At 31.3% G+C, this 13,462-nt stretch overlaps 1 protein-coding gene across 1 annotated transcript; it reads right to left on the bottom strand.

Annotated features, from left to right (window-relative positions):
• Nucleotides 1-586: 586 nt before the first annotated feature.
• Nucleotides 587-13,347, bottom strand: LOC130902400 (pancreatic triacylglycerol lipase-like). Its single transcript, XM_057814518.1, has 11 exons — nucleotides 13,183-13,347; nucleotides 12,974-13,119; nucleotides 12,504-12,638; nucleotides 11,591-11,740; nucleotides 9,654-9,762; nucleotides 9,494-9,598; nucleotides 8,255-8,508; nucleotides 6,132-6,249; nucleotides 3,905-4,019; nucleotides 916-1,122; nucleotides 587-859 (listed from the first exon to the last, which is right to left on the bottom strand). Exons 1-11 carry the CDS (start codon nucleotides 13,331-13,333, stop codon nucleotides 592-594), a joined length of 1,758 nt encoding a protein of 585 aa, XP_057670501.1. The 5' UTR covers nucleotides 13,334-13,347; the 3' UTR covers nucleotides 587-591.
• Between the last annotated feature and the right edge of the window lie 115 nt (nucleotides 13,348-13,462).

Here is a 13,462-nt window from a genome sequence, read left to right as displayed (position 1 = left end):
CCCATTTCAACATGGTTTATACACTATACGCTAATTTAAATTGTGTATAGAAACTCTTACTGTTAAGATAATATATGGATTGTATATTATTTTGTGAATTAGTGTAAAATAAAATTAGTGTAAATGCCCCTTACATTTGTTCGTTTGATATTTATCCTAAATTACCCCAATTACCCTAATTAATCAATTTTCTCTTATCCTAATTATGCCCTTTGGTTTTAAAGGCTTCTTATGCAACAAGATTAGTGAATAAAGTAAGGAACAATACACAGCAAGTAGCTGTACTCGTCAATGCACGCTACCTAATTTCATGGATAATCAAAAGGTAGACGAAAATGGTTTATGAACGAATCTATATTTTCGACGTAATCCATTCCTCGTACGGTAGTGTTTCCAGGAGAACGGATAAACAAAGATTATAACCAATTTCAAGCGAAAGACCAGGAATGACACGGTTATAGTTGGTCTTGTCCTTGGTCCTTGTTTTTTATTTATACCCTATTGGAGGTTGAAAAAAAACTTTCTCGGTATATTTGTTCAAGAAAATGACAAACATATATTCAATAAAAACATTTTAATATAGTATTTAGTTCAATTTGGACCTTTTTGTGATTGATTACGTTTTACCGATTTAATTGAACTACTCTTAGTTATTTCAGTAGTTACTTGTGAAGTAATCGGGCTTTCTGAAAAAGTTTCTGTACTTTTATTTTCATCTTCGCTATGCGTTAGAGTGTCCTTTACAGATCCAAGTGGAGTATTATAAGGTTCAGTTTTCTCAGTACATCTTCTAAACGTTACATAAGAACCACTTTCGATTTGAACTCGGTTTTCTCGAGGACAGAAAAAAATATCTTCGCTGAAATCATACTGGATTTATCATTATGCTCATAAAATTTGATAAGACAACTTTACCCTTGATCGTCGTTACCACTACCTAAAAATGCTATACTTATTTTTTCTACATTTATTGTTAATTGGCAGAAAATGAAACAGTAGATTTTTTTTTGTTCTGTCCATTTCACTTTAGCTTCTTTGATATTTTTAAGACGAGGAGGACTCGCAAAATATACAAACGTATTATTATTTTCTACACCTGATTTGAAAAGTCTGTAGGATTCTCTAAAAATCAATATTGGTTTAATATTTTAACAGTTGAGTTTCCCCAGTATTGGGTCATTTGTTACTAGAGGACTTTTCGGAAGCTATAATCCGGGATCAGATACATCACCTATCAGCGCTGATTGCAGATCCTAACCCAGAATGAAATTTAGATTACAATTTCCGAACGTAACGTTCAATTTTCCAAAAAAATTTTAAATTTGAAGCATGATCTACAAGAACTTTCGATTTTTATTACTTTTTCGTGCGTTAATTCTTTCGAAATATTTATTTAGTTATATAATAGGTTCTAGATAATGAATAATTTTGTACGTGGGTTTTTTAGCCAAAATATGTTTTAAAGAGTGTATATTTTAGGCAGTTAAAAGGACCTAAGTCTACATACTTCGTGAAGTAATAAAAATAAGGTACAAAAATATTTAACTTATTTAAAAATACGAGGGTAATCGCGACAGACAAAACGTCATAATTAAATAAAAACAGTTGAAACATAATATGTCAACAAATTTTTCAATTTTTACAGGAAGGGATCTCTTAAAACGATTTACCTATAATCCTACTAGTGAAGTTTTTTAATGTAAGTGAGTTTAATTATCTGAAGTTAAAATTTAAAAACCTGAGAACGATACATGATCAAGATTTGACACCCTGTTGGCTCAAGAAAAATATTGTTGTAGCGAAGATAATTTGATGAAAAAGATATATGTGCATCTTACTTTAGCAGATTTGGCATATGAAGCAAAAGCAGTTGTCAAGAAAAAGACTTTAGACAATTCTTCCCACATCACATGTTCATTCGACACACAGCAGGTTTTATAAACTCATTTGCGTCAACTTGAGATTTATAATTAACTGTACATAACTACTCTTTTGGAGAGTCCACGCATTTCATGTGGCCAGAATACATTACGGGAAGAGGACCAATGAAATAGCGTCTTGCATTTTTGCGTTCTTAAAAATTATTACAGCAGAAATCAAGGAAATTGAGCTTTATTTATTGATAATCATAGATTTTAAGTGTTTAGTACATGCGCACATTCATCCTTTAATGTGATTTGGACCTGATAGAAAGAACAAAAAAGAAAATGTTCATTGATATTCATCTGTCGAACTTGTCTCAAGAACCTACCCTCATAGGTTAAAAACAGAGAACTCTGAAGCGTTTTTTAGCTGAGATATACGAAAAATTCAGTGGCTAGATTCGAAACCAGTTTAATTTATAAAGATAATTTGAAAGAAGTCATCTGTTTTTAAAAAAACCAAAAGCAGCATGGAAAATTTTTAACCTAATGTTTTATACAAAGCTCATAGACCTATAAACGCGAAAAAAATTACTAGGAATATTAGATTCACTTCCCAGAAGAAGTATCCGTATTTCAAAGCTAAAGCCTAAAAATCGTTCTTTATTACCATACCTTTTATGTTTTTTTTGTTAAAACTTGTTTTTTTACACATAATAGTTTCAGCATGTAACTTTTTTTTACTTATTACTGTATTTGCTTTTATTAACTATCGAAATAAAATAAATGAAAAAATATTGTTTCTAGCGAGTCCGCGATATGGATCGTGGAGCCAGGCCTGCCCAGTTGTAGTGAAATTCTAAAATTTAGCGAAGTCGCGGCATGTTGTTTTATAACGCGGAATAAGTTTGATATTTATTTTTACATATGTTTTCATCACAGCAGGTGATTTGTTGATATCGTTTGTTTTGAACTGATAAGGTCTAACTAGTAAGGTCATGTAATTTATTTGTTTTTGTTTGTTCACTTTCAAAAATTCCATTCGTTCCTTCTACATAAATTGAGCATGTTTAGTGGAGTTAGTTTAGTTTATAATAAATAGTCATAGTGAACGGAACTAAATAGAAAAGTTACTTATTCGAATAAATTAGTTAAGTATTATTGATAAGTTAATTATTATATAAGTTAGTTAAGTGTAGTGTGAAGTGTTAAGTGGGTGGAATATACTGTTCTTAAATTCATCAATAGTCATATTGTAAATAAATGAGAAAAACATTACAATAATATATCTTTAATTTTCCTTCTTTCAGCGCATTCAAGTTATAGCTAAAAGTCACATTAGAGCACATATACCCTTTCTACCGTTTTCCTATTACATACATTGCTGGACAAAAAAGGAATTAGTCACGAAAATTATTTTTGGATTTGAAAAATCCTTATTAATGTGCTCCAAAATTTTCTAGTGTCATTCTCCAAAAATGTTTAATATCGACTAGTTTAATACTAACTAGCTGAAATGATGAAAAGAAGTATGAAAAACGCAAGCCTCAGTAACCTATCAATGAGACCGATTATGAAAATTATGAATAGACAGTTGTTTGAGACGAATACATTTTTCAAGTTAAAAAAAAAACATAAAAAGATGAAACTAGCTGATTGCATTTATTTACCTACGATTTACCAGGGTAGAAACGATCATATCATATAACTACGACGCGATCAAATCGATCATTATCTGAACAAAATCCAGGTTAGTTTCCGAACATTCAGATCACGATCTAGTTTACCTAATCACAGTTTCCGAAAAGTCTTTGTTAATAGGAAAACTATAATCTAAATGGCCTACAGAGTATTCAGAAGAAGAGCGTGGATTAGGTTATGGGAATTAACAAAAAGGGAAGAAACAAAATGAGGTCAAATAAGCGTTTAAATGTAATGAAAGTAGGGAATAACTTTCTTATGAAAATGTCTATAATTTCTAGCAGCTTTTTAAAAATGAACAGTACATAAAATTTTTTTCAATTATGGATATTACCACTTACTCCTCTGTTGTTACTACAGCCTCAGCAACATTACTATTTTCATCTACTAGAATAAAATGGAAGTTTCCTTGCTTCTCATCATCTGTAATATACACACCTATTCTGTATTCCAGTACTAAAATATAGAGCAAACCAATTGATGAAAAATTAATAACAGGAAGAATTAATAACAGAATTCGAGGAGATAAAGAAATAGCAGTAACAAATGAAACATTAACAAGTTATAAAGCTTTAGAGCAGTTGCAGATGAGCAAACCCAACAAAAAAGCACAAGATCAACTGCAAGTCCGCCAGTTGGACCCGTGGTTGGCGAATTATGGATCCAGAGCTGCATCTTGCTCTTTAGCTCTTTAGGTGTAGCTCGGGCTTAAATATCTGTGCAAGGTATAATCATATTTTCATATTGACCTAGATGTAATTGTTTCGATTCCAATAATTGGAGCTAAAAGTATGACAGATGTACGAAAAGGATTTGTTGTTATTTTGAGAGAAAAAATTAAAGACAGGATACTTGTTAACAATTGTTCCAAAGATTTCTAGAAGGAAGTTGTTATGGAATTAGTGATTACTAATAACTTCATTTTAGCTAAAGCTCTTAATCATCACTAATTTATATACTTTTCATTTGAAAAGGAGATTAGTGAGAACCCTGAGTGAGAAATTAAAGCATTTCTCCTCGAGAAAAACTTTTAATTCATGGTTGACGTTATGCTTCATCTAAATCTCGTCTTAATCGTAATCTACAAGGGAGAGCAAACTTAGTTTTTTCGATATTAGTAAAAGGTATAATATTCAAAAGCAAATTATCCCTTATTGCCCAGGATTTTGGAAGGGAAACACTGTTTGATAAACACCATTTTCAAAATGAGCATTTCTCAGCAGGGTTTAGGAACAGTAGAGGAAAGCTAATATTTTACGCCTTTTGAAATTGACATGTTGGCTTCGAAATTCAATTACTGGATTTAAGAAACGTAAAGATATGGCGCTTGAAATTTCAAAGGCTTTGTGTGGAATATTTGAGAAGAAAAAATATCATCTTAGTTCACAACACAAGTGGTCTGCTTTGAATGACCAGAAGAATGAAGATATGATCATTTTCAACGTTTGGAATAGTATTCCTGACTCTTACGAGTCTTACTGTTCTAGGTGACAATTAAAGAGAATAAAACTTTCAGTTTTTTCTATAACAACCGTTACTTAGAAATATATGAATTTACTAACGAAGTCCACTTAATTTAAAGCTTCGAATCCAATGGTAAAGAGGAAAATGTGGGTTGCAATTTGAAAAAATTAAGTTTTCGAAGTTTTTAGATAGCTAAACTCGCCATCATTGTCTGAGCACCTTATATAAATTTTTGTCAAGGTTTTCACAGATTTTGAAAGCTGTAAGTGTTATTTGTCCAAATCCCAAAAATATTAGACCTGACTTAGAAATATGATATTTTTGTGTCCAAAAATTTCGAAAATGTGAAATAATTAAGAAATGGTGGACTTTGGGCATACTATGCCTCATATAAAGTTATATTGAAATTTCGCGTAGATTCCAAAAATTCAATAAAATTCATAACATTCTGTTCAAAATAACAAAGTTTGGGTTCACTTCCTGTATAACCTAAAGTTTCAAAAATCTGAAATTATTTTAGCTAAAACGAGCATTTTGGAAAACCCATGCAAGCAAATTTTCAGAACACTAGTCGCAGTACTTTCCCATATACATATCGATATCAGCTCGTCGTGAAGGACCCTGTACACATTTTACGGTAAAAGTGTACATTTCCCAAGAGTGTACATTTACCGTAACATAATCATTCCTAAAATTAAGAACGACAGCATACAAACCTGACTTACTCAAACTTTCCAAGAAGATCCAAGCACATTGTTCGCATTGGTGAATATTGAGTGTACTACTTATTCAATGTAATAAAAGTTTTCCAAACAAACAGATTTGGCTCTCAGTTTTTTTTTCAAATTATTGTGATGTTCATATTTCGAACTTTAGCTAAAAAGTTTGCCGACCACTGGGTTAGAAAAATAAGGATAGTACTGATAGTAATTTTAGCAATAAAGCATAGTAGTAAGTTTTCGAAAATATTTTCTCTTACAATTAAATTAGCTTACGCAAACCAGGGATTCGTCTAATTATTTCTACTCGAATTTTACAAGATCACAATTACAATTTGTTAAGGAATATTGGGAAAAGGGAACTTTTTTTCCATAAAGTACTTACAACAATAAGGGTAACGTCCAGCAGTGTTTAAAAAAAATTGATTTCCTTCAGAAGTATCAGCGTACGTTTTTAAGCCAAACTCTCGACAATCATGATCATTGCAGCGCGTGCACTTTCCCTAAAAGTTAAAATGTTCTATAAATAAGAATGAAAATAAAATATTTGAAAACATTAACTTCATAGTAAATATGAATGATTTTAATTCAGTATATATAGTATCTTAATGGAATTCATATTTAAATAGTTGGATTTAAAAGGTAATATCTTCTTATTTAGCTTCAGAAATTAATAATAAAAAGAATAATGAAGGTAAGCATAGGGGGATCACGCTATTAAACGTTGCGTACAAGATTCTATCAACAGAAATCCAATAACGTCTAGCTAGTAGCACTCAAGAAATAGTGGGACAGTATCAATGCGGCTTCACATGGGGTCGGCCCACAAGCAATATATACAATAAAACAAATAATAGAAAAGCACATGAGTATCAAATAGACATGGGGATGCTCTTCATCGATATTCAACAGGTCTTTCAATCAATGAAAAAAACATTTTATTGATAGCACTAAAAGAACAAGGTATTGATGCAAGACTACGAAAATCAATCAAGATGATATGAGCGTAACCAGGATCGGTATACTAATACCTGAACGGGAATCTTCTGATGAGTTTGTGATTAACAAAGAAGAAAGAAAAGGCGACTCGCTATCGGTAACACTATTCAACTTAAAATTAGAAAGTACAGTGAAGAAAATTCATAGAGGGAATTTAAGTTCAAGTGAAATAATCGATTACGCTGATGATATAGTACTTTTAACCAAAAGAAGATATGTAATGGAGAAAGTATTGAACGAGATAGGGGAAATGGATGGGTTTAAAAATCAATGAAAATAGAACAAAATTGATGAGATTTGGAAAGCAGTGTCAAGGGGGTAAGGTGGAGGTTGGCGAGAATGAATTTATGGTAGAAAAGTTTAATTACCTCAACGTTATGATCAATAAAAGAGGAGACAGGAGCACTGAGATTGAAGAAAAAATATTAAAAAAAATTGAGCTTTCCATGTTAATAAGAATTTATTGAAAAAATTACTAATCAGTAGCACTAGGATGCATGTTTGCGGCGCAAGTCCATTAGAGATGATGAGACATTATTATTATAATTAAGGCTTTTCCAATCTATTTCATGTCAGAAGTGATTCATTGGAAATATTTTTGAATGTGACAATTTAGTAAAAGACGATACCTCGTAAGAGCTGAGCTAAGGATATGAAAAAATTTATCTGGAAAATATCACACTATCAAAATTTAATTCAACTATTTTATTGACAAATGTACTGCAGACTTGTTCAACAAATTGTTCTTCATAAATTGGAAATATTGGGATGATTCTATTGATTTTTTTCCAATTCACAATCTAAAAGTTTAATAAATATCACAGCGTAGTGTTTCAAAATCAATTTCAATGAATGTGCTATCAAGCCTCCATGCCTAAGAATCACTTTTTCCGAAAAAATCGATAAAATATCAGATTTTTTCCTAGTTTTGATATGTGCGTCCTTGGCAAAATGAACCACATTTTTCTAGAATTCATTTCGTCATTATTTTGAATTGATTAACAAAACAATTTTTTCGTAAACTCCAACATTTGGTGATCCCATCGATTTTTATATTTTCCTAATTGTATCTTTTAGCTTGTCAGGGAATTTATCCATATGTTTGTGTAAATCACACAATATAAGCTTTATACTAGCTCCTAAACTTTGAAGATTTTTATCGCTTTACTTACAATTTCCGAATATACGGTAGCAGTTTTCAATCAAATGATTTTTCAATTCTTCGTTGCTCAAGTCTCGACAATAAGAATCAATGAAAAGAAATCAATTTAAACGCTATAAAGCTTATTTATTGAATATATTTCCTGGCACTATGTTTAATTTTGGATAGATAATCCATGATTCTTAAATAAAATATTGTAACAAATTTATGAACAAGCTATGTCGTCAATCACTATACTGTTAGTCAAAAGAGTGTTGAAATCAAATTAGAATATGTAACTATAAGAAGTCAGAAATGAATAATTTTGTACGTTATAGAAACAAAATCATGTCAACTATTGCTCTTACGTTTTCAAAATCTGATAGACTTCCACATTTGATGCCTTGAAATTTACAATTTCTATTCACTAGAGCTTCTACAAAGTATTTGAATGCTCTTTTATGACTACAGCTTGGTAAAATATCTCCCGGTCTCAAACTTGTTCTTTCTACAGACAAAACATTATCGAAAGAATTATTTTCTGGACAGCCAGGTTGCCTTCTTGCTCCATTTACAAAAAAGTCGCTATGTCCTAGAGTTTCGTTTATACCTAGACTTCTAGCTGGAAAAAATCAAAAATACTAAAAGAGATATACATAAAAAATAATCAGTTTGAAAATACTGTGATGTTCTATTCCAGATATTTGAAAGCATGTATTATTGTCAAACGAATACATTAATTATCAAAATTGGTGAGTTTTCCATGGGAAGCTTAGGAATACAATTTTCTGGATGTCAGGACAGAATAGTAATGACAACCTACTGAAACTAACCCTTCCTACTCAATGTCTCTTAATGACACTTGTCTATATTTCTCTATAATTTAGATAAACCGTTAATACTCTATCATTGAATTTCCCGTGCTTCTCATCAGATTTTTTATTCAGAAATTAAAAATTTTGTTGCAATTGAAAAGAAAATTTAGTTCTATATATTATAACTATGCAGATTGAGCGTTATGTATGGAACGCCTCAATTATCTTTAAAACGGCCTGTACGATTTTTACAAATTTTTGTGTGCAAGGGCCTTGTGATACGGACAGTATCATGGTGGTATTAACATTGTTTTCAGATTTTCTGTTTTTCCGGGAAAATAATGAATTTTGTTATTTCAAATGGATAACCCTATATATTTTTGTCCTTTCGAAATCCTTAAGAAATTATTACTTTCCTTATACCTAAATAAATACCTGACAATATTCTGGAATTAAAAGATATGATTACCACAGAGATAAGAATAGCATTTGTATGAGCATATAAATTATTAAAAAATATTCAAATTAAACGAGTTTATTGAATAGTAGTCATCTAAATGTAAAATAAAAATAATCAGTGTTTCTTAAGGATTTCTAAAAACACAAATTATATAGGAAATTTTCCGGAAAAAGGAAAGATCTGACAACAATGTAGATAACACCATAATACATATCAGAAGTCCTTCGGGCACAGAAATTTATAAAAATCGTACATGACGTTTCCGAGATAATTAAGGCGTTTCATATATAAAACTCACTCTGTATATTGTAAATGTTAGATATGTACACTACATTCGTAATAATCCGTATGGATGACTTCGACGTATTTGGCATTTTTGGCATTTAATTTCACTAGATTCGGCATACCTTGAAATCTTGGACCACTTGGATCTAAACCTAGAAAAACTGTCATAACAAAAATAGCATTGTAAGAAATACAATGTGATAGTACCTGTAATTTTTTTCATTTTATTATAAGTAGTACCGATATATCCTGCAATGTGTGCACCTATACCGTGTCCTACAATATGTATATTATTCAAGCTATAATTGAATTTGTCCTGAAAGAAATGAGAATTTTGAATAATACCTCTTGAAATCGTGACTATAACACGAAAATAGTTCATAGAACAGATTCAGTTACACACCAGAAATCGAAAGACCTGTCAATGACAATAACAAACAAAGTCAATAGTGATGCTAAAAATTACTTAAGCTAGCAAAACCTGTCTACGTAGAACTTGAATCAACCTCTACAAGATTCGAAAAGCTAGCCTACATCATCTAGTAGTCTAAGAGAAAGGATGAGACTCAATAGAAAAGTTGAACAGGAATCATGCCATAAGATAAAATAAGGAAGAACATAATGAATGCTTTGGAGTATCTCCAAGCACATCCCAACCTGAAGTAATTAACGCCAATAAAAATTGAAGCTATAGAAAATGGACAATTATAATGATATCAGACCCAAGCAGCCAAAACTCATTTATATCTATCGATAAAAGCGATTTCTCAGTGTCAATAGGTCTTAACTCACTATACTATTGTCTCAAGAGGCTCAAGATGTCTAGAATTACAGAGCCACGTGCCGTGAACTTCGTAGACCGATATCGAAAAGATCATATATTGACGTTTTTGGTCCTTAAAGGTACCACCAGAGTAATAATATGTCGGTAATGTTGAATAGCATGGATAGATAATTCGTATACGTACAAGTATATACATAAAAGCACAATGTCTCAACTGAGCCGGGCACATGATGAGAAGAAAACGAATTGAAATGATTAAAAGAATAACTCAATGGATCCCACTGTGGCCAAGGAGAAGGGGCAGGCCTAGAAAAAATTAAAGAAACGAAATGGAGGAGAACATAAGAGCACTCAATATAAAAAACTGGAGAGTAAAATGCCGGAACCAAAAAGAATGGAAAATAATAACAAAAGTAGCCAAAACAAACGACAAACTATAGAGAAAATAAAAATTAGAAAACGAAGAATGATATAAAGCGTCAAAAGCGATAGCCATAATCCACATGGGATGAAACACTTGATGATAATGAGAAGTATATATCCGAATAGGAAATTTTTGTCCCTTCTTTTAAATAATGCTAACCGCTCTAGTGTAGACACATCATTCAATGAGTCGAGCAATCGAATCAAGTTCAATGACAAGTCCCCATTCTGTCTAGAAATGCACTATGGCCCGGTAAAGGTGAATAGGCAATGTGGAAAAAGACGGAATCTAGAATGTAATGAGTGTTATATGCACCACACTGTGAACATCAGAGCATGAAGTTCTGTTGGAGATAGATATAACAGTTCAGCACCACGTTCAGGAAAGAGCAACTTCAAATAATCTTTTATGTAGTCAATATGATAAGAATGAGATTTATCAAAGATATCAAAGATTTGAATAACATTTTATCAATGTGATGCTGCCTGAAACTAGTCGCAAATTTTGTGAGTTAGGATATATGTATCCATATATTCACAAAAACAAGAGGTAGACTTACCGAGGCTAAAGCCAGCTAAGAATTATTAATGGATCTGGAAAAACTACTAGTTACAGAGACGTTATTTGAAACTATTCAGGCACATTAGAACTTTCAGGTATCAGTAAATCGTTACCCCATAAAGCACAATATAATAAATATTGAAAATTGACAAATTGTGTCCATTTCTATGAGATATATCCCGGATAAACTCCGGTGCCATAAATATGTAAAAACAGAATAAGCTGTGCTAATAATAGGGTGTAAAAATACTTCATCTAAAAGTATGGAGGTAAAATATTTCCTCAGTTCAGAGCATTTTAAATAACTATTAAAAGGTAGAACCTGCTCCAGCGTCAATCAAAATTTTTATACTTATGTTTATTTCTCAAAGTTACCTGCAGTTCTTTGATGAGAGCTATAGTTTCCAGTGCCACTACACGGGCATTAGCTACAGCTTGATCGTAAGGTGGCTCAGCGCCTCTTTGCCAATCTACTGAAATTAAGTTAGTATCTATTGAATGGATAAAAATAGTTTTTGCCAAATGCTAAAACAGAAAACAAATTAATTCACATGATATCCACATTTTGATGATTTATTGAGATCTCAAAATGACAGGAGATGTATATAGAGAATAATAGAGTATTTAAAGTGAAAATATTGACTAGCAAAAAATATAAATGCAAATGGAAATAGTTTAGTGATTGTAAACGTTAATTGAATTTTTAAATCAGAGATTTTGAAGAAACATTTTTTTTGAAAGGTCTAGAGACGTTGCAGGTTCGCTGTAATAAATGTATCCAATTAAGAGGAGAATATGTTGAGTAATAAAATATTTTGACATTGAAATTTTGTTTAGTTCTATAGTAGGTTAAGAATTTTTCAATATATCCTCGTATAAGTATTTATCCGTATAGGAAATTTTAGTCGTTTCTTGTATATAGTGGTAACCGTTTGCTTTAGTGTAGAAACATCATTCAATAAAATCAAGTTCAATGACAAGTCCCCATTCTGTCTAGAAATGGACTACGGCCCGGTAAAGGTTAATAGGAAATGTGGGATGTTATGTGCACCACACCGGAAACCTTAAAGTTACTGTATTCTTTTCTGTAATCTGGTTTTATAGACACAATGAGTAATTTTTATTTTAATTATGTTTTTTTCCAAATTATTCAATTTCTTCAATTGCAGATAACCAATTTCTAATGAAGAGATGTAAAAAAGAACCAGCGTTATTTAAAATAAATATTAATTTAACCTGATACTATATTTGCAAATATTTAGCCCACAATAATATTTGACTAACTCACTTTTATCCACCCGGTGTACCCATTGGCTGTAAAATCATGTATCAAAATCATAAGCTCAGAATCATTCCTAAACTCCGATTCTCTGATAGATGATTCTCTTGGTAATAGATTAGTATAAAATAATTCATCAACGTTCTAAAACAACATGGAAATATAAGCACCAAAAATGAAATAGGAGTCAAAAAGTTCGTGGCTTTTTGTATCTTTCGTTTCTCAACAGAAAGAATATTCACTGTCCTGGACGACTAGCTAAAGGAGCGATTGTGAAGTAAATAAACATCTATATATCTAGCTTAAAGACACCTACTTAATGACATGATTTTTATTTATAAACTTGCGTTTTATTCAAAAATCTAATTTATGGTTCTCAAACATGAAACATTATGTTGAATTCTGAAGATACATATATCAAGCATTCATTTCATTTTTGGGGTAGTATTCTCAAAAATATTAACAGCTCTTATACTTACAGAATTGTGTTTTTTAATTAGTAAGAAGTCGGTTTTTAAAATATGCCGTGGAAGCGGTCTCAAATTTATAGGTCTAAATTTTTTATGATACCATCTTGAATCAGTTTCTATACATCCCAAAGCTTCCTCGCATACTTTGAATACGTCTTTAAATAAAATAAATTTCGGTTACCAAACTGAGCTTTGAGAAGAGAAAAAGTCGAGTCTACCTATATTATCATCGTATTGTTCCGTATTAAAAATGAATTGATCGATAGGAAAAGCTATTTCTTCACTAGTTTCATCAGCCAGTATGTAAGAAATTACCAGCATTGTAAGGAGGGTTGAAGCCCTTATAAATAAGAAATTTTTGACACACATTATTCTAATTGACAATTCAGAACGTCTTGTCAGGTTAATATGAACGTCATGTTGTTTATTTTGATTTAAATATATATTTTAAGTTCGTTTCACATAATAATTGAGGTGAAATAAACTGAGAGAAAGCTT

This window comes from Diorhabda carinulata, chromosome X (genome assembly GCF_026250575.1).
Source record: "Diorhabda carinulata isolate Delta chromosome X, icDioCari1.1, whole genome shotgun sequence".
Taxonomy (NCBI): domain Eukaryota; kingdom Metazoa; phylum Arthropoda; class Insecta; order Coleoptera; family Chrysomelidae; genus Diorhabda; species Diorhabda carinulata.
This window is presented reverse-complemented; position numbering and strand designations above follow the sequence as displayed.

What these genes read in the sequence shown, in the direction of transcription:
- LOC130902400 (XM_057814518.1), bottom strand. Translation starts at nt 13,333, where the DNA reads ATGTGTGTCAAAAATTTCTTATTTATAAGGGCTTCAACCCTCCTTACA. An exon ending in ACAATACGATGATAATATAG is followed by an intron (nt 13,120 to 13,182) that starts GTAGACTCGACT and finishes TTTTATTTAAAG; the next exon opens with ACGTATTCAAAGTATGCGAG. An exon ending in CCATACGGATTATTACGAAT is followed by an intron (nt 8,509 to 9,493) that starts GTAGTGTACATA and finishes GATTTTTTCCAG; the next exon opens with CTAGAAGTCTAGGTATAAAC.